The sequence below is a fragment of the Lepidochelys kempii genome, chromosome 11 (genome assembly GCF_965140265.1).
Source record: "Lepidochelys kempii isolate rLepKem1 chromosome 11, rLepKem1.hap2, whole genome shotgun sequence".
NCBI classification, from domain to species: domain Eukaryota; kingdom Metazoa; phylum Chordata; order Testudines; family Cheloniidae; genus Lepidochelys; species Lepidochelys kempii.
This window is the reverse complement of record NC_133266.1, coordinates 25872468-25896512: the sequence shown is the minus strand read 5'-3', so window position 1 is coordinate 25896512 and position 24045 is coordinate 25872468. Positions and strand designations below refer to the sequence as shown.

Sequence of the window (24045 nt, the reverse complement as noted above, 5' to 3'; positions counted from 1 at the left end):
CATACCCATTGTTATAAATATAAAGGGAAGGGTAAACCCCTTTAAATCCCTCCTGGCCAGAGGAGAAACTCTTTCACCTGTAAAGGGTTAAGAAGCTAAGATAACCTCGCTGGCACCTGACCAAAATGACCAATGAGGAGACAAGATACTTTCAAAGCTGGGGGGAGAGGACAAAGGGTTCTCTGTCTGTGTGATGCTTTTGTCAGGACCAGAGCAGGCATGCGGGTCAGAACTCCTGTAAAGAATTAATAAGCAATCTAGTTAGATATGCATTAGATTCTGTTTTGTTTAAATGACTGATAAAATAAGTTGTGCTGAATGGGATGTATATTCCTGGTTTTGTGTCTTTTTGGAACTTAAGTTTTTTGCCTAGAGGGATTCTCTGTGTTTTGAATCTGATTATCCTAATGGTAAGGTGTTTACCATCCTGATTGTAGAGAGGTGATTTTTACTTTTTCTGTAATTAAAATTCTTCTTTTAAGAACCTGATTGCTTTTCATTGTTCTTAAGATCGAAGGGTTTGGGTCTGTGTTCACTTATGCAAACTGTTGAGGATTTTTATCAAGCCTTCCCCAGGAAAGGGGGTGTAGTGCTTGAGGGGGTTTTTTTTTTTGGTGGCGGGAGATGTTTCCAAGGGGGCACTTCCCACTGTTCTTTGTTTAACATTTTGGTGGTGGCAGCGTTTAACCAAAGCTGGTAAGAATAAGCTTAGGGGGTCTTGCCTGCAGGTCCTCACATCTGTACCCTAGAGTTCAGAGTGGGGAAGGAACCTTGACATGGTGGCAGAGCGGTGGGATTAATTTGAAATCATATTGAGATTTTTATTTTTTTTTTTGAACCAGAAGCACAGAAGGATTTTAAAAGATTCAAGCATAACAAAAGGGATTTGTCTTTTGTGACCTGGAGTTTCTCTGCCTAAAGGCAGGGTACTTAACCTCCTGCAGGGAAATTCACAATTTCTTCACAGACCTGAAGTTTTTTTTTTTAGCTAAGAGCAACTAGAGCGTTTTTCTGTCTATTTGCCTGGAGAAAAAGGTGTTAGTTTGTTTTTTGTTTTTTAAGAATTTTTCTGCAGGCTGACAATCACTATCGGAGAACATGGGTATCCGGTTACAGCACAACCTTTTTTCTTTTTTTTTTTTGACAAGCCAAGTTTTGTTTCAGAGTAACAGCCATGTTAGTCTGTATTTGCAAAAAGAAAAGGAGTACTTTTGGCACCTTAGAGACGAACCAATTTATTTGAGCATAAGCCTTCGTGAAGTGAGCTGTAGCTCACGAAAGCTCATGTCAAATAAATTGGTTAGTCTCTAAGGTGCCACAAGTACTCCTTTTCTTTTTGCAAGTTTTGTTCGTTAGTTTGTTTTTTTTATTTCTAACTCTTGTAAAGTTAGTTAAAAACAGAGAGGGAAATATGACAGAGCCCAAGGCAGAAACAGCCAAAGAGGCTTCCCACAGGAGAGCTATGGAGGCAAAGGAAAAAGAAATGGAGAAGGAAAAAGAGGAAGCATGAACTGGAGTTGGAGAAGGTAAGGGCTGAGTGGAATCTACTGGATAACCCTAACAATCCTTCCCCAACAATCCACAAATGGGAGCGACTATGTCCACAGTATGATGAATCCAGTGATATTGCTGAATATTTTCTCACCTTTGAGAGACTGTGCACTTTACATAAAATTCCTGAAGCTCACAAGATGACCACATTGGTCGCAAAATTGACTGGAAGAGCTCTGGACATATTCAATAAGAGGCCTATTGATGAGGCTTCTAACTATAATAAGTTCAAGGATTTTGTTTTAAAGCAATTTCAAATTACACCTGAAACTTACAGAGTAAGTAATGTGGCTTATCTAAACCAGATGAAGGATCTGTTAGATAAATAGGTCCAAGGAAGGGGTGTCACTAGCTTTGAAGGAATGTGTGATTTGATAGCTCAAGAGCAATTCCTGAATATGTCCAAGGAGGAAATAAAACAGTATTTGTGGGATAAGGAAATGGACTCGGAGAAAGTCTTGCTTCTTATGCTGATCGATGCAAGCAGTCCCAGACCGCCAGAGAGGCGGGGCAAGCCGGACCAAAACGGGTGGAGGGAGGAGAGAGGAACAACCCTGGTCACAGTTGGAGCGGATACCAGAAGTGACACCCTCAGATCACACCCTACTACCGGGGGCAGCCCAAGGCCCCAACTACCCCCCCAAGGAACCCTCCAGACACCTTATCATCCTGCCACACCGTTCTCCAGCAACCCACCTCGCCCCAGTGATCCGTCATCTGGACAGTGTTTTAAATGTAACGAGCCGGGGCATGTAAAGGCCAACTGCCCCAAGAACCCCAACAGATTACAGTTCATTGCACCGGAATTACACCAGAGGTCCTCAGGCCCAGATACCTCCCAGATACCCTCGGAGCAGAGGGAAACTGTGAGTGTGGGCGGGAAGAAGGTCACCGCGTGGAGGGACACCGGAGCACAAGTGTCAGCTATCCAGGCTTCCTTAGTGGACCCCAATTTAATCAACCCAGAGATCCAAGTGACGAGTCAATCCTTCAAGTTCAACTCTTTCAATTTGTCTACAGCCAAGTTGTCCAGTACCAGGGCTGGTCAGGAACATCATAGACTGCAAAAGTCCACGATTATCCCATCCCCATGCTGTTGGGGAAGACTTGACCAATCATGTGAAGTCAGCCAAGAGGGTGGGAATGATCACCCGCAGCCAGGCTAAGCAAGCCGTCACGCCTAGCTCTGTTTCAGAAACTTCTACCAGGACCTGGTCAGAGGTGATGGAATTGGACCCCATGCCAACATCTGCAACAGCAGAAGTGGATCCAGTCCCAGAGACCCAGACAGAGCCAGCCCCAGAACCGGAACCAGTGGAACAACCAGCACCAGACCCATTGCCAGCACTGAATCCAGTACTTGCAACCCCAACACAAAAGGGCCCCACTGAACCTGAACCGGCAGCAGCCGATAACCCTATACAAGAGGCTCAGCTGGAGCCTGAATCCTGAAGTGCACCAGTGGAGAGCGGTTTACAGTCAATAGAAACAGCTCCATCCCCTGCATCGATTCCAGAGGGACCAAGCCTAGGTCCACAATCCAATGAGGAACTGATGTCTCCGGCATCAAGGGAACAGTTCCAGACCAAACAGGAAGCAGATGAAAGCCTCCAGAGAGCATGGATGGTGGCACAGAGAAACCCACCGCCTCTCAGCTCTTCTAATTGATCCAGGTTTGTTGTAGAAAGAGGACTTTTATACAAGGAAACTCTTTCTTGTGGACACCAGGAAGACTGGCATCCTCAGAGACAGTTCGTAGTTCCAACTAAATACCGGGTAAAGCTCTTGAGCTTAGCCCACGATCATCCTAGTGGCCATGCTGGGGTGAACAGGACCAAAGACCGTTTGGGGAGGTTATTCCACTGGGAGGGAATGGGAAAGGATGTTTCTACCTATGGCTGGTCTTGTGAGGTGTGCCAAAGAGTGGGAAAACCCCAAGACCAGGTCAAAGCCCCTTTCCAGCCACTCCCCATCATTGAAGTTCCATATCGGCGAGTAGCTGTGAATATTCTGGGTCCTTTTCCAAAAAAGACACCCAGAGGAAAGCAGTACATACTGACTTTCATGGATTTTGCCACCCGATGGCCAGAAGCAGTAGCTCTAAGCAACACCAGGGCTAATAGTGTGTGCCAGGCACTAGCAGACATTTTTGCCAGGGTAGGTTGGCCCTCCGACATCCTCACGGATGCAGGGACTAATTTCCTGGCAGGAACTATGGAAAGCCTTTGGGAAGCTCATGGGGTGAATCACTTGGTTGCCACCCCTTACCATCATCAAACAAATGGCCTGGTGGAGAAATTTAATGGAACTTTAGGGGCCATGATACATAAATTCATAAATGAGCACTCCAATGACTGGGGCCTAGTGTTGTAGCAGTTGCTCTTTGCCTACAGAGCTGTACCACATCCCTGTTTAGGGTTTTCACCATTTGAACTTGTATGTGGCCGCGAGGTGAAGGGGCCATTACAGTTGGTAAAGCAGCAATGGGAGGGGTTTACACCTTCTCCGGGAACTGACATTCTGGACTTTGTAACCAACCTACAAAACACTCTCCGAACCTCTTTAGCCCTTGCTAAAGAAAACCTACAGGATGCTCAAAAAGAGCAAAAAGCCTGATACGATAAACATGCCAGAGAGCGTTCCTTCAAAGTAGGGGACCAGGTCATGGCCTTAAAGGTGCGCCAGGTCCATAAAATGGAAGCGTCGTGGAAAGGGCCATGCATGGTCCAGGAGCGCCTGGGAGCTGTTAATTATCTCCTAGCATTCCCCACCTCCAACCGAAAGCCTAAGGTGTACCATATTAATTCTCTAAAGCCCTTTTACTCTAGAGAATTAAAGGTTTATCAGTTTACGGCCCAGGGAGGAGATGACGCTTCGTGGCCTAAAGGTGTCTACTACGAAGGGAAAAGTGCTGGTGGCATGGAAGAGGTGAACCTCTCCATGACCCTTGGGCATATGCAGCAACAGCAGATCAAGGAGCTGTGCACTAGCTACGCGCCAACGTTCTCAGCCACCCCAGGACTGACTGAACAGGCATACCACTCCATTGACACAGATAATGCTCACCCAATTAAAGCCCAACCTTACCGGTTGTCTCCTCAAGCTAAAACTGCTATAGAACAGGAGATCCACGATATACTACAGATAGGTGTAATCCTCCCCTCTGGCAGTGCATGGGCATCTCCAGTGATTTCTAGTTTCCAAACCAGATGGGGAGAGATTTTTCTGTGTGGAGTACCGTAAGCTAACTGTAACTCGCCCAGACAACTATCCAGTGCCATGCACAGATGAACTATTAGAGAAACTGGGACGGGCCCAGTTCATCTCTACCTTGGACTTAACCAAGGGGTACTGGCAGGTACCGCTAGATGAATCTGCCAAGGAAAGGTCAGCCTTCACCACACATGTCGGGCTGTATGAATTTAGAGAACTCCCTTTTGGGCTGCGCAATGCACCCGCCACCTTCCAAAGACTTGTAGATGGTCTCCTAGCGGGATTAGGAGAATATGCAGTTGCCTACCTTGACGATATGGCCATATTTTCGGATTCCTGGGCAGAACACCTGGAACATCTACAAAAAGTCTTCGAGCACATAAGGGAGGCAGGACTAACTGTTAAGGCTAAGAAGTGTCAAACAGGCCTAAACAGAGTGACTTACCTTGGACACCAGGTGGGCCAAGGAACTATCAACCCCCCTACAGGCCAAAGTGGATTCTATCCAAATGTGACCTGTCCCAAAGACAAAGAAACAGGTCCAGTCCTTCTTAGGCTTGGCCGGATATTACAGGCGATTGGTACCGCAATACAGCCAAATTGCCGGCCCACTGACAGACCTAACCAAAAAGAAACAGCCAAATGCCGTTTAGTGGACTGAAGAGTGTCAGAAGGCCTTTAACCAGCTTAAAGCGACACTCATGTCTGAGTCTCAGGGCTCCAGACTTTGACAAACCGTTCTTAGTAACCACAGATGCGTCCAAGCGTGGTGTGGGAGCAGTTTTAATGCAGGAAGGACCGGATCAAAAATTCCATCCTGTAGTGTTTCTCAGCAAGAAGCTGTCTGAGAGGGAAAGCAACTGGTCAGTCGCTCTGGAAAAGCTACGCCCATATATTTGGGGACGGTGTTTCCACCTCCAAACGGACCATGCTGCGCTACAGTGGCTTCATACCACCATGGGAAATAACAAAAAGCTTATTTGGTGGAGTTCAGCTCTCCAACATTTTGATTTCGACATCCAACACATCTTAGGATCTTCTAACAAAGTGGCTGATGCACTCTCCTGTGAAAGTTTTCCAGAATCAACTGGTTACAAGCGTCCTTGAGATGTGGAGAATATTGTTCATCTTTATATACTTGGTAGTATATTTAGAGGTGCATGTGTCTTATTAACTCTGTTCTCTCCTAGAGCTCCAGGAAGAAATCCCAGCCAGCGTTTCACCCTATCTGTGATTTGGGGGGCATGTCATAATATAAAGGGAAGGGTAAACACCTTTAAAATCCCTCCTGGCCAGAGGAAAAACCCTTTCACCTGTAAAGGGTTAAGAAGCTAAAATAATCTTGCTGGCACCTGACCAAAATGACCAATGAGGAGACAAGATACTTTGAAAGCTGGAGCGAAACAAAGGGTTCTCTCTGTCTGTGTGATGCTTTTGCCGGGACCAGAGCGGTAGTGCAGGTCAGAACTCCTGTAAAGAGTTAATAAGCAATCTAATTAGATATGCGTTAGATTCTGTTTTTTTAAATGACTGATAAAATAAGTTGTGCTGAATGGGTTGTATATTCCTGTTTGTGTGTCTTTTTGTAACTAGAGAATCCTTCTAGGCAAAACCTTATGTTTTGAATCTGATTACCCTGTAAGGTATTTACCTGATTTTACAGAGGTGATTCTTTTACTTTTTCTTTAATATTCTTCTTTTAAGAACCTGATTGCTTTCTCATTGTTCTTAAGATCCAAGGGTGTGTGTCTGTGTTCACCTATGGAAATTGTTGAGGATTTTTATGAAGCCTTCCCCAGGAAAGGGGGTGTAGTGCTTGACGGGGATATTTTGGGGGCGAGGGGAGACATTTCCAAGGGGGCACTTCCCCTGTTCTTTGTTTAACACTTTGGTGGTGGCAGCATTTAACCTAAGCTGGTAAGAATAAGCTTCGGGGGTCTTTCATGTAGGGCCCCATATCTGTACCCTAGAATTCAGAGTGGGGAAGGAACCTTGACATCCATAGACATCTTTGCTGGTTTTTTGGCTCAAATTTTGAACCATTCTGTGCAACTCTAACAGTTAGAGACTTTGTTTTTTTAGTGAAAGCTGAAATTCTGTAGAACATGATAGTACCTTCAGAGAAATTTCAGTAAGGCATATGCACATTACTCCTGGGGGAGTAATGTGCAGAATTCATGTCACCCACAGATTTCTTTGCTTCCCTGCCAAAAAATGACTTTCTGATGGGGAAGCAAAAGGAAGCCAGAAGTGCAGTCCTGCGACCGTCCCCATCAGTGAGTTTCAGTTGCTAAGGGCAGCTGGCCAGAGGTAAATGACTGTGGGGCAGGAGGCGGGACTGGGGAAGACCCACTGGTGGTTCCTACATTGCACTGTGCTTAGCTGGTAGTCCCGGCTTGGCTGGGGAGGATGGGATTTTCTCTTCCCCTGCATGGCATCCGGGGCTGGGTCAGACCTACCCCCAAATTTCTTCTCCGGCTTCAGGAAGCTCTGCAAACTCCCCCCGCTTCCTGCACCCATTGCTCTTCAGCTCAGGGATAGGGATCCCTGTACAGAGAACTGTTCCCACATCTGATCTACTTCCTCTGTGCAGCTAGTGGCCTGTGTTCCCCAGTGCCATGCTGGAGCCTCCACATTTATTTGACAAATAAAATTTGCAGAATTTTTAGTTTTTTGGTGCATAATGCCCTCGGGAGTAGAGCATGTAGCAGCTGCTTCTGAGCCCTGGAGATGAACCGAATTCACACTGTATTGACTGTACATACCATTCTAGGGAGTTAGGCCTTGTCTACAGTACAGACTTCTGCCAGTACAGCTGTGTTGTATTGTAGATGCAGCTGCACTGGCAAAACTGCTTTTACTGGTATAGAATGTGGTTTGCTGTTTTGGCTGCATCTACAGTAGGAACACTTTGATGATACAGTATACCATTATTTCTATACTGATAACGATCTCCTAATGTGGACATAGCCTTAGCTATAGTGGAGGTAATTTGAAACTTTTTGACTAGTAGCTTCTATGTCATCTTATCAAAGGCCAGAAAGGACCATTGTGATCACCTACCGTGACCTGTGTAACACAGGACATTAAATTTCCCCCAGTAATTTCTGTATCAAGCTCATAATATGTATAGTGTAAATCAAACATTAACCTTGCTGAGAACATATATAAATAATTATACACACAGGGCCTGATTCTGCTACTTTTATTCTCAATGAGTACGTAATCCAATGAGTTCAATAGAACTACCAAATGTAAGAGAAGGTGCCATATTCCGGCCCTTCACAAATAACTCAATTAAAATTAAGTATGTCTGAATTTATTAGATATTTCAAATTCATTAAGAAGGCAGTCTGAGGGCCAAATCAAGTCTCAGATCTTAATTTCATTAATATGTTACAAAGAAGCTTTGTAACTAAAGAAAATTTGAACATACACCGGTCTTGCAGAAGGCTACATTCTTTGTTTTTTTTTAAAAGTAGAAAAATCTATCTAAACTAGTGGAGTTCACTGTGCAGCTTAGCTTTTCAGAGTACTTGCTATGATTGGTCTGCTGCTGCTTCTCTTTTTAGCTGAGGATGTGGGCATGGAGGGAGGAAAGAATTCAGTCTTTTTACAGCAAACTGGTGACCAGGTTAGGTGAATATTTAAATTATTGTTCTGAAAGTGCAGGTTGTTACACTGCTCAGTAAGAGGGGTGACTTACTTGCAGCAGATTGTGATTTGAAATGGGAAACTCGTTTCTCTCCATATAATTTAAATCACTGTGCCTTTAGAAGTGGCCCCCATGTATATTGGAAATAGACTCTTCACTAAAACATGTATGTCTAGAAGTAGACCGAAATTGATGGTTGTTAACAGAGGAGTTCTGCTTACTAAAAGGTAACTAGAGAATGAGGTTCTTCTTGAAAGGTAAAATATAATAAAAAATTTGACTTTGACAGTAGGATGAAACTGATTTATAATATGAGAACATTCCTGGTGTACTGGAATCGCCTAACATAAAATACATACAGAAGTTTACAAGCTTTTTATGGGTTGTTTGTGCCCTCATGAAAAGTTACTAGATTAAAATATAAAAGAAATTGTGGCTTTACGATCACTACAGCCATTTGGGGAGCAAATTAGCAAAAATTCAAGTGCATTAAACATGAGTAATTGGCAAGTCAGTAGGACTTTTGTTTTCTTTATAATCTGATATAGAATAAGATTTAGGCTGAAAGCACAAAGCAGGACTTACAAAGTTACACAAGAATTGGCTAATTGGACGAGACCCATAGTTCATCTAATTCAGAGATTTCTATAATAGCATTATGATTTCCATATTGATCTCCCTCCCATTCCTAATGCATCCTAACATCGTGTGACCTTTTTTACCACAGGGGTACATTGAGCTGTCTACAGTGATGCCCAGGTCCCTTTCTTGAGTAATACAGTTAATTTAGTTAATTTTATTCCCCTCCAATGTGCATTACTTTGCGTTTATCAACACTACTTCATCTGCCATCATGGTGCCCATCCAAGAGCTGGTCTCTTGTAGGCATACTAATATCCTGTTAGTGGCAGTAGTTGCATCAGTGCTGAATGAGAGAAATAATTGTGTTGTCTGCGGATTGTTGGCAACTAAGGTCTGGTCTACACGAGGAATTTATGTTGGTATGGCTATGTCTCTTCCGTTGACATAGCTACTGCATTTCGGGGAGGTGGATTACCTACGCCGATGTAAGTAGTATCTACACTGAAGCACGCTGCTGCAGCATCTTAGGTGTAGACAGGAGTAACTCAGAGAGACATCAGGGGCTTCACAAAAGTATGGAAGAGAAATGGGGCAAATAGCATGGATCCTTGAGGGACTCTACACTTGAGCACCTTTGGAAAGGAGGAGTAATTACCTCTTACCACTCGTCGTTCTTCTTGAAAGGAATGATTGGAACCACTGTAATTCTGTAATGTTTATTCTTAGTGTGTCATAAGGCTTCTTAATAGTACATTAAGGTCTGCTCTGTGGAATGCTGTAGAGGTCCATCAGTATGAGCATTAAGATTTTGCCTGTGTCAATGATCTAAAGTGCTACTAGAGTTGCCTCAGTGCTGTGCCCTGGCCCAAAGGCTGATTGTAATGCATGTGGGACATTAGTTGATGTAACATGTGCTTTCTTGATTATTTTGCCCAGGAAAGGAAGGTTAGAGAGACAACAGTAGCTGGAGAGGTTATCAGTGTCAAGAGAGAGCTTCTGGACTATTGCATTTTTCAAGAAGTTTGGCAAGTATACTTCTCTGAACAAGGCCAGAACTATTTCTGTTAGTATTTGGCATAGTTAATGTTTACTGGCTCTCACCATTCTGTACCATTAAAATGGCCAGATCCAACCCTGAGATGACTCTCCCATTCACTGAATGGCACCTCTGAAAACAGTGGTTTCTGAAGAAAATTGAAAATTCCTTTTTAATATTGTATAATAAATATTGTGCTACTGAAGGAGTTATTTGAAACGGCTTCATATGTAAAATTCCACTGACTTCAGTGACATTACCAACTGTGGAATCTCTGCAGAATTGAGCTCTTTATTATGCTGAAGCTTTTTTTTAAAAAAGGGAGATTTTTATTTTAAAAACAATGCACTGATTACATACCCAGCAAAATTGAGAGAGGGGAAAAATAGAAACAGATATTTGGTTACCATGTATTTAATATTCAAAGTATAGTCACTTAAAAAAAAACTAGTATACTTTTCCAACTTTTTTGAATATTAACATTTGATCGACATGGTTGGCTTGTTAAATGTGGTAATCGGACATGTCACTTAATGTAATAAAATTGCCAGAAACAGCATGTCATAGGTAATGTAAAGATGCTCACTCACTAATATGGTAACACACTGTTAAACAGAGAGATCTGATTATATTACTTTTTCTCCAAACAAAAGCTTACTGTTGTAGTGATTTTATTTTTTTTTGGTCCCGGATACTTACATGGCAAGGATTTGTAAACCTGTTAAAACTTCCTAAATAAATAAGAGAATAATTACACCTGAGAATGATGGCAGATAAAGCACTTAAACATTGGGACAGTGGTTATTGTGAATACAGAAGGGTAATGAGTGTTGACAGTGTCCATGCACTTCTTTGCCACTCAAAATAGCTTTTTGAAAACTTCCCCTTTTTAACAACGGCAACCCTCTTACTGTTGTGTTCTAGTAACTTTTCTGAAATCACTTGTCCAGCTTTTTCTTGCCTTCTATAGCTCAGTTTCTCAAAATGTAAATTTTAAGGACAGCCAAGAGTTCTGTACAACTCTGGTTGTCGGGTGTTCTCCAGATTCTAAACTTCATCCTTGAAAATAAAGCCATTCAGTGCCTTGTTCTTTAATGCTATGCTGCTATTGCTTCCTCCACTACCCCACTGTAAGCAAGCAAACAAAACAACAAACAACTATAGGATGCCATCTTCTTAAGATTCATCTCTGGGATTTCCAAAAGAAGTTATTTACTTGACCGTATGTGACAGTTTCTTCTGTCTCATTTTCCCAGTCCTTATGCTGATCTCATATTTCCTTATCGCTTGTGTATGAACCAGTGCCTCAATTATGTGAATTTAACTTGGCTGCAACACAGCAGAAGAGTAGCATGTGAGTGAGTCTTAAGAAGGGCTTTGGCAATGTGCAAGTGATCCACTAATACACTATGTCAGTCAGCACCTTTTCTGGCCCCAAGCTATTGGTCATCTCCTGCTACTGAAAGTCATAGAATTGGAGGATTGGAAAGGACCTCGAGAGGTCATCTAGTCCTGTCCCCTGCACTTGTGGCAGGACCAAGTATTATCTAGAGCGTCCCTGACAGGTCTAACCTGCTCTTAAAAATCTCCAGTGATGGAGATTCCACAACCTCCCATTTTTTCCAGTGCTTAACCACCCTGATGGGAAGATTTTTCCTAATGTCCAACCCCAACTGCCCTTGCTGCAATTTAAGTCCATTGCTTCTTGTCCTAGCCTCAGAAGTTAGAGAACAATTTTTCTCCCTTCTCCTTGTAACAGCCTTTTATGTACTTAAAAACTATTTAAGTCCCCTCTGTCTTGTCTTAAGACTAAACAAATCCAATTTTTTAAATCTTCCCTCAGAGGTCATGTTTTCTAGACCTTTAATCATTTTTGTTGCTCTTCTCTGGACTTTCTTCACTTTGTCCACATCTTTCCTGAAATGTGGTACCTGGAACTGGACACAATATTCCCGTTGAGGCCTAATCAGTGTGGAGTAGAGTGGAAGAATTGCTTCTCATGTCTTACTTACAACACTCCTGCTAATACATCCCAGAATGATGTTTGCTTTTTTGCAACAGTGTTACACTGTTCACTCATATTTAGCTTGTGATCCACCATGACCCCCAGATCCCTTTCCACAGTATTCCTTCCTAGATAGTCCTTTCTCATTTTATATGTGCAACTGATAATGCCTTCTTAAGTGGAGAACTTTGCATTTCTCCTTATTGAATTTCATCCGATTTACTTCAGACCATTTCTCCAGTTTGTCCAGATCATTTTGAATTTTAATCCTATCCTCCAACGCACTTGTAATCCTTCCCAGGTTGGTATTATCTGCAGACTTTAAGTGTACTCTTGCTGCCATTATCTAAATCATTGATAAGCGGCTGGGACCTGGGGTATGGAGGGAACAGGGGTCTGTATGTTGCCCTGGCTGCTCCTCCAGGTACCTCCCCTGAAGCTCCCATTGGCCACGGTTCCTCATTCCCCGCCAATGGGAGCTTTGGGGGAGGTACCTGGAGGAGCAGCCAGGGCAACACACAGACCCTTGTGCCCCCTGGGTCCTGGTCGCTTCCTGGAGCGCTGCGGGGGCAGGGCACACAGGCAAGGAGCCTGCCCTGCCCCAGCGTGTGCTGGGCCAGATCCGTGCCCCTAGCCCTCCTACAGCTGAACCCCCTTGTCCTGAGCCCCCTGATGCACCCCTCCTGTACCCCCTGGCGGTGGAGATTTCAGGGAAGGGGTTGGAATGAGGGAGGGGCAGGGCCTCACAGAAATGGTGGAGTGGGGGCAGGGCTGGGGCGGGGGGGGGGAGTGTTGGTCAGTGGTGTGGCCCTTGGGCCAATGTACTAGTCCTTATGTGGCCCTCATGGTCATTTTGAGTTTGAGACCACTGATCTAGGTTGTGTTTCCCTAGTTTGTTGGAGGTCATATGAAACAGTATCAAAAGCCTTACTAAAGTCAAGATAGACCACATCTACCACATTCCCCTCACCCTATCCACAACGTTTGTTACCCTGCAGGGTGGATTTTATTTAAATCAATTTGATTTAAATCAGTAGTCAGGAAGACTCTATTTAATCATGGATTTCTACATAAAAGTGCATTCTTGTTGGTTGTTAGAACCTTCATACATATTCTTCACAACTCAGGTAGATGTAGGTTTCATTTTTAGAAGGGGTACACAACATTTTTAAAGTGATTTATTTTGAAAACTTTTCAGATTAGTTTTACGGCTATATCACAAAATGAGTGATTGTTTGTTATTTCATTTACCAAAAGTAACTGAAGCAAATATTTATGAAGTCATTGGGAGATGAACTATCTCCAAGTCAACAGGTTAATCTTTAACATTTGGAGGATTTTCTTGCCATGCTGTAATAGGAGATCATCACCAGACAGACATTTAAATTGTTTTTTAACTAAAACAACAACAACTTGATATATTCTGGATTTTTTTCTTCAACAGCAAACATATTTTAACAAAACAAGCATATGTCCCTTGCGTCTCACATTTATCTTGAGACTTTTTCTTCCTTGTCCCAACAATCTTCTATTCATTGAACTTTTTGAAACTTTGCACTTTGAGAGAGGTAAGGGATTGACTCTGTGCGCACAAATTTGCAGTGGGATAATAGAGTTGAGGTCTGTTTCTCATCTCTCTATTTATTTAAAAACATTTTTGCTGTTAACAAGAATGTTACCTCTGGGGAGACAAATCCAGAGTTTGAGAACTGCAAAACTAAGCATCTCTGATGGTGTCTTCTGGACTGAGCACTGAGTCCCATTGTGTAGATAGAAAGATTAACCTAAATCTATACAAAAGCCTGTGGAACCACATAAGATTGGGTCCCTAATCCATGAACTATTGGGACTTGTTTACAAAGCTTTTCTTAAACTTTACATGAATATATTATCTCATACTATAGAATTAGAATTTATATTCCCTATTCCATGATGAAATATCTTTGAGCTATCATATCTTAATTAACTAATTTTAAGATTGGGGGTTTTTTTTGATAAAACGCATTGAGGGGAAAAAAACCGGTTTTTTTTTTTTTAACGAAAGCCTTTATTTTTACCCACCATTAGCCTGTCAAAGAAAGCTATTGCTTGTATTTAACGTAACACTTGCAAATGCTCAGTAAGTACACAGAAATTCAAAAATTGTTTAAGGATATGTATCTAGTTATTTGAAATGCTTGGTTCCTTACTTTCCCTTAATATGTATTGACAGTACTTGGAAATGTAAGGGGTTTTTAGGAGCTGTTGAGGTATATCCCACCCACACTAAGAAAATCAAGAGGATAAATTTCTATATGCATTAGTGATAGTAATAGCTATCCAAAGTGGAGAGAGAGAACAATTCAGATTACCAGATACCTACCAACCATAACTTCATATGAAATGTGGTTCCCTCCCTAAACCCCAACCCGAGGAGGTTCAGGGACATCTGCTTGAAGAGCTATTTTCTTCCCTTCTTGTTCCCCTGAGCTTCTGAAAGAAAAAAGAAAGAATGGGGTGCTCAGATTGTCCTTGGCCCAGTTCTACTCTCTGAATGGACACCAGATGGTTGTGATTGGATCTGACTGCTGAATCCCTAGTGCTCCAGAGTCCCCTGGGTTTGGGTAGTGACTGATAAACATATTCACAAATGCAGATCCAGTGTTTAGCTTTCTTCTTGGGTAGTTGGACCCTACAGTCTGGCCACTTAGACCAAAGCAATACCTCAGCCCTCCTCCACCCCCTAGTTACTTAAACATGAAACTGCACCAAGTCCACTGACTGTGGAAAGTTCTGTTTTTGTTTGTTTTTGTTTCTCCCTCCCCCCCCTCCATTACACCCTTCAGGGACTCTATGGCAATAAAGGAAAGGAATCTCTTAATCACAAAAGTTTTCACTCTTAAGTAACCCTAGCATTACAGATCTTAAGAAAACAACAAACCCTTAAATGCAGTCCCCCTCAGTGTGTCCTTGCCACCTCAGAGAGTCCTGGGTTTTATCTTAGGCCATGGAATGGCTGCTTGTTTAGAAAATCATTCTGAAAACAATTTCTCACTTTTCTTGCCCATGTTCTTCCACTAGGTTACTTCCAGGGCCCCAGTAGGTTGGAGGAACCATGGAGAGGAGTGAAGATGGTAACTGACCCATTTATCTCAGTGGGTGAGCTGATGCTCCCCTTCTCCCAAAGTCTATCTTATTGTTGTGGCATAAGGAACTTAAAGACAACCTTGCTATGCCTGGGAGCTTCAAAGCCGTTTAAATGTTAAAACCACCTCCTTCTGGAGGGGGGCTGTAGCTGAGAAACACTTTGCACCAGTAGTTCTACGCATGGATCCTGTGTGGCACAGCAGTGTTATGGTAGGGTGTTAGCTCCATCACAGTCAAGGATGCATCAGGAGTTCCATTTTAACATGGGTTACAATGTAACTTTTAAAAGTTTATTGTAGCTTGCACACTGCTTGAGTTTGCTGTAGCAGTTTGTGCAGGGAAAATGTGACTTGAAGTTTGCTGTAACTGTTTTCAAAATGGCCACACACCTAAAATTTTCTTGAATCCAATATCTCAAACTACTGCACTTGGAAGAATAAAGCTTGTTTTGTAGATTGGATGAATTATTGTCGACAGTTGAAATTTATCTTTATTTTTCACTATAAACATGTTAATGTTTTGATTGGGGATGGTATGCTGGTACAATCTAATTGTTGACACTACACATGTCCTTCGACTCAGGCTCTCTCTGAGGGTATTTCCTGGTTTTAGTTATCCTTTTGCTCATGCTGACATTGAGAGCTGCAGTTACTTGCTTTTCTTTGATTATAGTGTCCCATTGATTAGGAAATGGGTTAACAGCATGTGGCATAATTACTCCACCCAGAGCTGAGCCATCCCATCCATAGGATGGATGCGAGGTCCAGGGCAGCAGCGAGCGACCCAGCCTACCCTGCCAGCTCCCAGCGTTGCTTTGTGGGGAGGGTGCGAGTTTGGGGGAAGGAATGGAATGGGGGTGGGAACAGGCAGGGCAGGAGCTTGGGGGAAGGGTTGGAGTGGGCATGGGGCCTAGGACAGCAGGAGGGGTTGTCCCAGGCCCTATACCCCACAGGGACAGCCCTGACTACCCTAATGTAGTTGCTTATGAGGCATGGTCTACACTAGGAAATTAAGTTGTATAACTGTGTTGCTCAAAGACGTGAAAAATCCACATCCCTGAGTGACTCAATTTAAATCAATCTAACCCGGGTGTAGACAGTGATAGGTCAAGTAGTGGGAGGTAGCCTGTGTACACTGACAGGAGATGCTCTCCCATTGATGTGGATAGCGTCTTTGCTGAAGCACTGCAGCATTTTAAGTGTAGACAAGCTCTTGAACTCTTATCCCCTCTCACCTTAATACTTTCTTCCTTGACTTCCTTGACTTAATACTTCCTTCCTTTCTTTAGGAAAATCTGAGTATGCATGTGGATTTTAGAGCATGCTTTATTGGCTCTTAAAACAAAGTATTACAGCAAAAACTCAAGAGGCAGCCCCTAAAGAATGGAGACAGAGCAACTAATGTCTAGAGATGGGTGGGGAAACTTTTTTTGTCCAACAAGAATTTTCACAATTTTTGAAAACTTCCTTTCTTGATTCAGGATAAAAAGTAATCTCAAATTTTCATGAACTGGCAAACTGAAAAACTCTTTGAATCTAAACATTTCATTTTGACCTTATTTCGCCCCCCCCCCCCTTTTTAGTACAAATTAACTCCAATTCTTAAACACAGCCATGTCAGACCAAAACATTTAATTTTCAAAATGTCAGTGGGATATTTCAATATAGAAACTTTTTTCAAAATTCTCATTGAGAGACTTGTTGAAAGCAGCTCTTTCATATGAATACTTTTGGTTTCTGTGAAGTGGCATTTTCTGATTTATAAAAAATTTTCACTGGAAAATTCTTGACCAGCTTTCCTAATGTGTGCAACGCCCATTCTCAGACCTGCCACTGGCAAGATTCAAACTCATGGTACATGGGCTGAGCTCAGGTTCATCAGCCACAGCATGTCTGAAGTCATGCTACCTGCGAACACTCTGGCTTGCATCAGAGGCTTGTGCAGTAGGGTGGAGGCTGTCTCAAGATCAAGTAAGCTAATGCCTCACTATGTTACTGAAGCTTATAAAGTTTACAGATCAGTGGTTGTCTGGCATAATTTTAATCCTTTGGTACATTAGTTTAGACTTAAACCTAGTCTTAGGTTTTATCTATATGAGCACTTTTGTTGGCAAAACTTTGTTGATCGGGGCGTGTGGAAAAAATACCACCGAACACGCAGTAGCCAATATAGCTACTGCCATTTGTTGGGTTTGGTTTAATTATGCTGGTGGGAGAATTTTCTCCTGCCAGCGTAGAGTGGCTACATAGGAGACCTTACAGCAGTGTGGCTGCAGTGTTATAACTGTGCCACTATAAGGTCTGTACTGTAGCCATAGCCTTAGTGTAAAAAGTGAATTTAAATCTTTAAGAGTCTCTATCAATCACTAAGGTCATTGTAGATTTTAAAATCTGTTAAAATGGGGCTGATTTTTTTTCTCTAGCCTTGAAATATTGTCCTGAGAAAACACTTCTCACAAAACAATCACTCCATAGCTGATCTCTGTTCGTCCTCAAAGGAAACCTGCACACCTTCAAAAGACAAGCCTAGCAGCTTAAATACATAACTTTGCTAGCCTCTAAAATCATGGTCTTAAAAAAATATATTCAGTGTCTGTCTTACTACAACAATCTGTAATCTACAATCCCCCCTTATTTTCTCCTATGACTGGCTAGGTGTTAACAGGCAACTTCACCTTGAATGCTCTTAAAATGTGTGTTAACTAGTTATGCTAAACAGTCTGTTCCACCTTGTACTTAGTTGTGACAGTCGGAGTACTTTTCCCAGACCTGAAGAAGAGCTGGAAAGCTTGTCTCTTTCACCAACAGAAGTTGGGCCAGTAAAAGATGGTATCTCACTCACCTTATCTCAAAGCATTAAAGGAGTTTTAATCAACACATTTCAGGACTTAAGAATGACTCTTTCCCTCTTGGTAGGGTCAAGGGTCGGTCCTCGGGCCAGTTTTGTTCAATATCTTCTTAAATGATCTGGAGGATGGTGTGGATTGCACCCTCAGCAAGTTTGCAGATGACACTAAACTGGGAGGAGAGGTAGATACGCTGGAGGGTAGGGATAGGATACAGAGGGACCTAGACAAATTGGAGGATTGGGCCAAAAGAAATCTGAGGTTCAACAAGGACAAGTGCAGAGTCCTGCACTTAGGACGGAAGAATCCCATGCACCGCTACAGACTAGGGACCGAATGGCTCGGCAGCAGTTCTGCAGAAAAGGACCTAGGGGTTACAGTGGACGAGAAGCTGGATATGAGTCAAGAGTGTGCCCTTGTTGCCAAGAAGGCCAATGGCATTTTGGGATGTATATGTAGGGGCATTGCCAGCAGATCGAGGGACGTGATTGTTCCCCTCTATTCGACATTGGTGAGGCCTCATCTGGAGTACTGTGTCCAGTTTTGGGCCCCACACTACAAGAAGGATGTGGAAAAATTGGAAAGAGTCCAGGGGAGGGCAACAAAAATGATTAGGGGACTGGAACACATGACTTATGAGGAGAGGCTGAGGGAACTGGGATTGTTTAGTCTGCAGAAGAGAAGAATGAGGGGGGATTTGATAGCTGCTTTCAACTACCTGAAAGGGGGTTCCAAAGAGGATGGATCTAGACTGTTCTCAGTGGTAGCTGATGACAGAACAAGGAGTCATGGTCTCAAGTTGCAGTGGGGGAGATTTAGGTTGGATATTAGGAAAAACTTTTTCACTATGAGGGTGGTGAAACACTGGAATGTGTTACCTAGGTAGGTGGTGGAATCTCCTTCCTTAGATATTTTTAAGGTCAGGCTTGACAAAGCCCTGGCTGGGATGATTTAGTTGAGGATTGGTCCTGCTTTTGAGCAGGGGGTTGGACTAGATGACCTCCTGAGGTCCCTTCCAACCCTGATATTCTATTAAATGATGTGGTTTCATTGGGGGAGATGTTCATATCTTCAACACAGGAGGAGTCCAAGATCAGCACTGAGAAGACAGTCTAATTTTGATGCTGGGCATCACTTGACAGCTAGCTTGTTTTACTGCTGTTTGCGTTCTGGTTATGCAAAAAGGTGAATCAGAATTTTCAGACTTATTTCTCTGCTCCTGAAACAGTGTAAACCATACTAAGGAATAGCACTTCAATTAAAGGGTAAACTTCCTTCCTACCTGCCTGTAGCAATGTAATAACTCACTGGTGCAGCGCCTCCTGCTGGTTGTCTTGGGAATTAGCTCTTTCCAGCCTTCGGAGCACCCTCCGCTGGTCACTGTCTTGCCTGCTGCTGGCCCTGTGTCCCTCCCAGACACCGGTGTCCTTTACCTCAGGGTTCTGCCCCAGCACTACCCCACAGTATCCCGGGGAACCCCCAACCCTCTAAACTCACCTTGACTCAGTGGCTACTGCCAGTCATCATCTAGCCCCCTTTCACTGGGGCAGACTGCAGTCTGTTATGGCCACTCATCATTGGCAAGGGGGTAGGACCTGCTGCCTTTGCCTATCCCCAGGCTTCCCCTCTGCAGCCCCAGTACCTTTCGTAGGCCTTCAACAAGACCCGCAGCCTGGGGGTTTACCGGGCTGGAGCCTCCCCAGCTCCCTTTGCCCTTCCCCAGCAGTGTCCTGCTCTGCCTCAGGTACTTTGCTTCCAGGCAGCTAGCCCTTTCAGCTCCAGGGCTAGAGTGAGAGTGCTCCAGCTCCTGGCCCCCAGCCCTCTTATCAGAGCCAGCTGGGCCCTAACTGAGCTGACCACAGCTGTGGCTGTTTCCCTAATCAGCCTAGCTTGGCTGCTTTTAACTCCTATTTTACTGGAGTGGGGCAGCTGGCCCACTATGCTGCCCCAGGAAGATCGGAGACAGGAGTGCCTTCCTGAAGAAACAAACCCTTAAAATTCTGTGTATAACTGCTGCAGTCTCCATCTCTATGCCTATTTGTTCCCCTTCATAAGGATAAGAACACTTTTTGCTTACTACTCCTTTCTCTGTTGACAGTGCCCTTCCAGTTCCTATCATAATCTGAAGTTTATATTGTACGTAAATCTCCTTCTGAGGGTAAGAAGCCTTCACTTCCTAGATGTTACAAGGGCCACAAAGGCTTCTGTGAACATCTGTTGCATGTTTTGTTTACTTACGTGGGGTCAGAAAAATGCCTGAGGCTTGTAAATTATTTATTTATTTATTTATTTATCTAAATGGATTGTAATAGGTTATCTCTGTACAGATACAGATCACACTTGCTAATTAGGATTCAAAGATCACCGAAAGGAAAAAAACTGCATGTCACCTTTACAGTTTTGTGTTTGTTCTTCCACACTACTTTTATCTATTATGTGGCATACCTCTGCTGACAGGATTATTTTTCAACCACAGAAGCTAGAACAGCTTCATCAAAACCTTACTTATAGATGTGTAACTGCCTGTGAAGCTAGAAACTGACCTTCTTTAGAAGAGCAAAATATTCTTCAACTGATTTCGTTTAAAAATTGGTCAACTCAAACATAACCATAACGGTTAGCTCTTCTAAGGTTCTTGCATACCTTTGCTCACTATCCGATTGCTACTGAAGCCTGTCTCACTGAGAGTCACTTCTCTGGACTGTAGTTTTTCACTTGGCTGTGGGTTGAACTCAGTCTTTCATTGCAACTAAGTGCCTTTCTTTTCATTATTATGGAATTGCTTGTTGGGCTCCTGGCAGGAAGCTTTAGCCTGGTCTACACACCAGTTTTGTACCAGTATAACTGTCAGTGGTATGACTTCTTTTTAAGCAGATGTAGTTATGCTAGTGCAGTGTCCTAGGGTGGACAATTATATCCGTATAAAGATTCTTTATAGTGGTATCACTTATTCATGTATATAAAGGGGAATAAGCTATACTAATGTAAAACACCTTTATGCTGGTATAACTGTCCATACTTGGGGGTTGTATTAGTATAACCATGTTAATACAATTATATCAATACAACTTGTGAGTGTGTATTTGTGTAGACAAAGCCTTCATCAAAGCTGGCATGGTGCAAGACTTTCTTTCAATATTATTAGTTGTTTGTACCAGTAATATGATGTAACCAAAAATGTTGTTAGACTGCCTGTTTATCCCATATGAAAAACCTGACTACTCAAAAAGTTCAGTTTATGAATGTGTAAACATTGCCATAAATATTGATTTGGTATTGCATTAAGTGCGGTGTGCAAACATCTCAAATTACTGTTTTTTGACAAGCATACAGTTGAACAAAAAGCAAAACTTAGAGAAAATCTTTTTTTTATTTAAGATGTGAATTACTGCAATGAGTAAACGTAAGTCAAAGGAGACAAGCTCTGTAAATGAAGAATGCATCTCACAGGTGGGCAACCTTTTTCTATCTTCCTTTGTTGTTTTAATTCATTGGTGTAGGGTGGGTGACACTGACCTCTTCTAGTGTCTGGCTTTAGTGAATTTCTACCCTTCCCCTACAAAACAACTAAGGGAGTCCTCTTGTCAAGCATTATCTGATCCTGAAGACCCTAAGTTTGATCCCTTTTGATTACTGATGTCTCTGTACATGTCCATGCATCATCAGTTATGTACCTGCATCAGGTTGCCGCTCGATAATTCACTCGGTTAGATACAGGTATTCAAACAATTGGTCTAATTATTTTTAATCATTTATAATAAAAATGCTTAGGGACAATCCTGTACTTTGTCACATTTTGAAAGTAGTCTACAATTAGCTCACTAACAAGTCTATCACACTTCATAAAAGTAAGCATTCAAGGTAAGTAAATAGCAAATCCTGGCCTGTCTTCAAATTCACGTTTGGGGTTATTGACTGATCCTATCCTCTTCCTATGTGCAGTGTGAATCACAGCCCAGGCGAATTCCTCCTTCACTGAGGGGCCAGGTGAGGTAGGACAGGAGCTCTCTGAAGAGGCTGCAACTGCACACCTGTGCCCTTCAACTCCTCAAACTGACTGTCTAGATATTATCCAACATACTTATAGTATATTAATCATTCAGTGGTTGTAATAGGTTTCTTACATTTCTGGTATTGCTGCCTCAGTTTCTCTTCAGCTATGGATACACTGTCTTCCATGGTAGATGTGTGACTTTCTTTTTTAACTATGAACATGTTGCCAGAACTTAATGACTACAATTAAAACTGAGTTTTGCCATTGGTTGTACTTGCAATCCTGCTGTTGACCTATTTTAAAATAAAATTAGGTCACTCAGGTATACATCTATATTCCAGCTTTCACACTGCATTATCAGAAGGGCCACTATATTTAAAATGCTTATGCTACTGCGCTAGCTAATAAGTTCTCAGAACTCTGCAGACCTTGCTGACACCCACAGATTTTTGTGTTAAAGCACTGTCTCACAACTCTTGACTTGTGTAAATAGCTATGTTAATTCAAAACAGGCAAATAACCAGTTTGTCTAAGAGAAGATGAATCTGTTAAGATAATTTTAAGCTTCTCTGAGGAACTTGTAAATGGTGGCTCTCTGGGTGAGGCTCAAATTATTTTGAGGCTTAGATTCATAACAAATTTTCACATTAAGAGACATGAAAAGTGGGGTGGGGAGAAGTATAGAATTTTTCTAATTTGTACTTAGGACAGGAAGAACAATTACTGAATACCACACTTACAAGTAAGCAAGCAAAACAAGAATGATGCATCACCATGTGCCCTGTTCATCTATTTGCCATGATTGCACTTTATAAGTAGTCAAACATCTTTAGTATGTTATGTAAGGTATAACAAGGTCTTGCTACTGAACTTACTTGTCAGGGATTTACTTCCTTTGTTTGTGTGGTGGTACGGGATGTGCAAACCTAAAAAAAAAATTCTTTTACCAGTAAGACTATTGGCTAAGTCTCTCGAAGTAGAAGAATAAAATCACTTTAACCGTACTGAAGACCCTTGAAAAAGGCTTTATATGATTAATGTAGCCCTCTGAAAGCAAGTTAATATCTTGGAGGTACCACCAAGGCTTCCCTCTTGCTGATGGACCAGGCATTAAAAGTGATCTGCTCTACCCATCACTGATTTCTCTAGGCTTTTGGGGGATGAATTTGACAGACATTTAAGAAAACTCAGAGTCTTCTGCCTGGTGGTTTTGCTGACTCTTCTTTCTTATTTCAAGAAATCCTCCATAAAGATTACTGGATTCCTTTCTTGTTACTCTTCTCCTTGTAGATCTTCTGTTAAAGCATAGGTAGTTCAAAAACATTCCAAAAGAATGTTTCTTAGAAGTCTGGCCAAACCAGCAAAGGTCAAGAGAAATTGTAATGCCTCTGTCCCTGCTTCACCCAAACACCTGTTGCAGAGGTGGCTTTACAAGTTTTTCTATTCTTGAGTAAGGACTTCGTAAGAAAATCTTCATTGTAGCTCAAGCCTATTCATATAATTCCAGCTGTGTCCATACCTGCGGAGTTTTTCTTCAACTATCTCTACAGCCCTTCTTCCAAATTCTTTTTTTGTCATACCTTCAAAATGAAGATCCTCAGGTCATCTTAGGGGAGCCCACAATCCTTAGGACTACTTAACATTTATAAATATGCAACTGTACCTCCCCATTGCCCACATGCACATGAAAGTTTACTCCTTTTCAGGAGGACATTCCTTTTTCAGTGTCCCTGTCTGTAGGCCTGGCTACTGCTAGACAGACCATTCCTAAAAGTTAGGAGCATAACAGCCTTCAGGAAACATCGTTATAGTGCCATTTTTGGCAGCTTCTTCAGCTGTCCCTCTATGTGAGGATGATGTCTCCCAAGGTGGGTTAATTGGCGAGTTTTTAAGTGTCCGAGGAGCCCAATTCTTGCCCTGCAGGTTTTCCCACAGCAGTGACATTGTTGCCTGGAGTGTTGTGTCCTTTCTTTCTTCCTTTGTTGCTTCTCTGTCTCATGAGCACATCTGTTCTTCTCAAAGTGAGCTGTGGCTTGGT

At 42.6% G+C, this 24045-nt stretch overlaps 1 protein-coding gene across 13 annotated transcripts in view; it reads left to right on the top strand.

The window, feature by feature from the left end:
• ORC4 (origin recognition complex subunit 4) overlaps window positions 1-24045 on the top strand; it is a 407571-nt gene that overhangs the window by 323408 nt on the left and 60118 nt on the right. For 5 of the 13 annotated variants that reach the window (XR_012154238.1, XR_012154239.1, XR_012154235.1 and 2 more), the window contains exon 2: window positions 21392-21463. The exons of 3 other annotated variants lie outside the window; for them this stretch is intronic. Coding sequence is in view for 2 of the 10 variants with exons in the window: in XM_073305436.1 (XP_073161537.1) it covers window positions 21407-21463 (57 nt within the window). In the remaining 8 variants the exon portion in view is untranslated. Of the gene's footprint in view, window positions 1-9937; window positions 10027-20111; window positions 20172-21391; window positions 21464-24045 lie in introns of all 13 variants that reach the window. 5 more of the 13 variants (XR_012154240.1, XR_012154236.1, XR_012154241.1 and 2 more) reach the window with 3 other exon arrangements.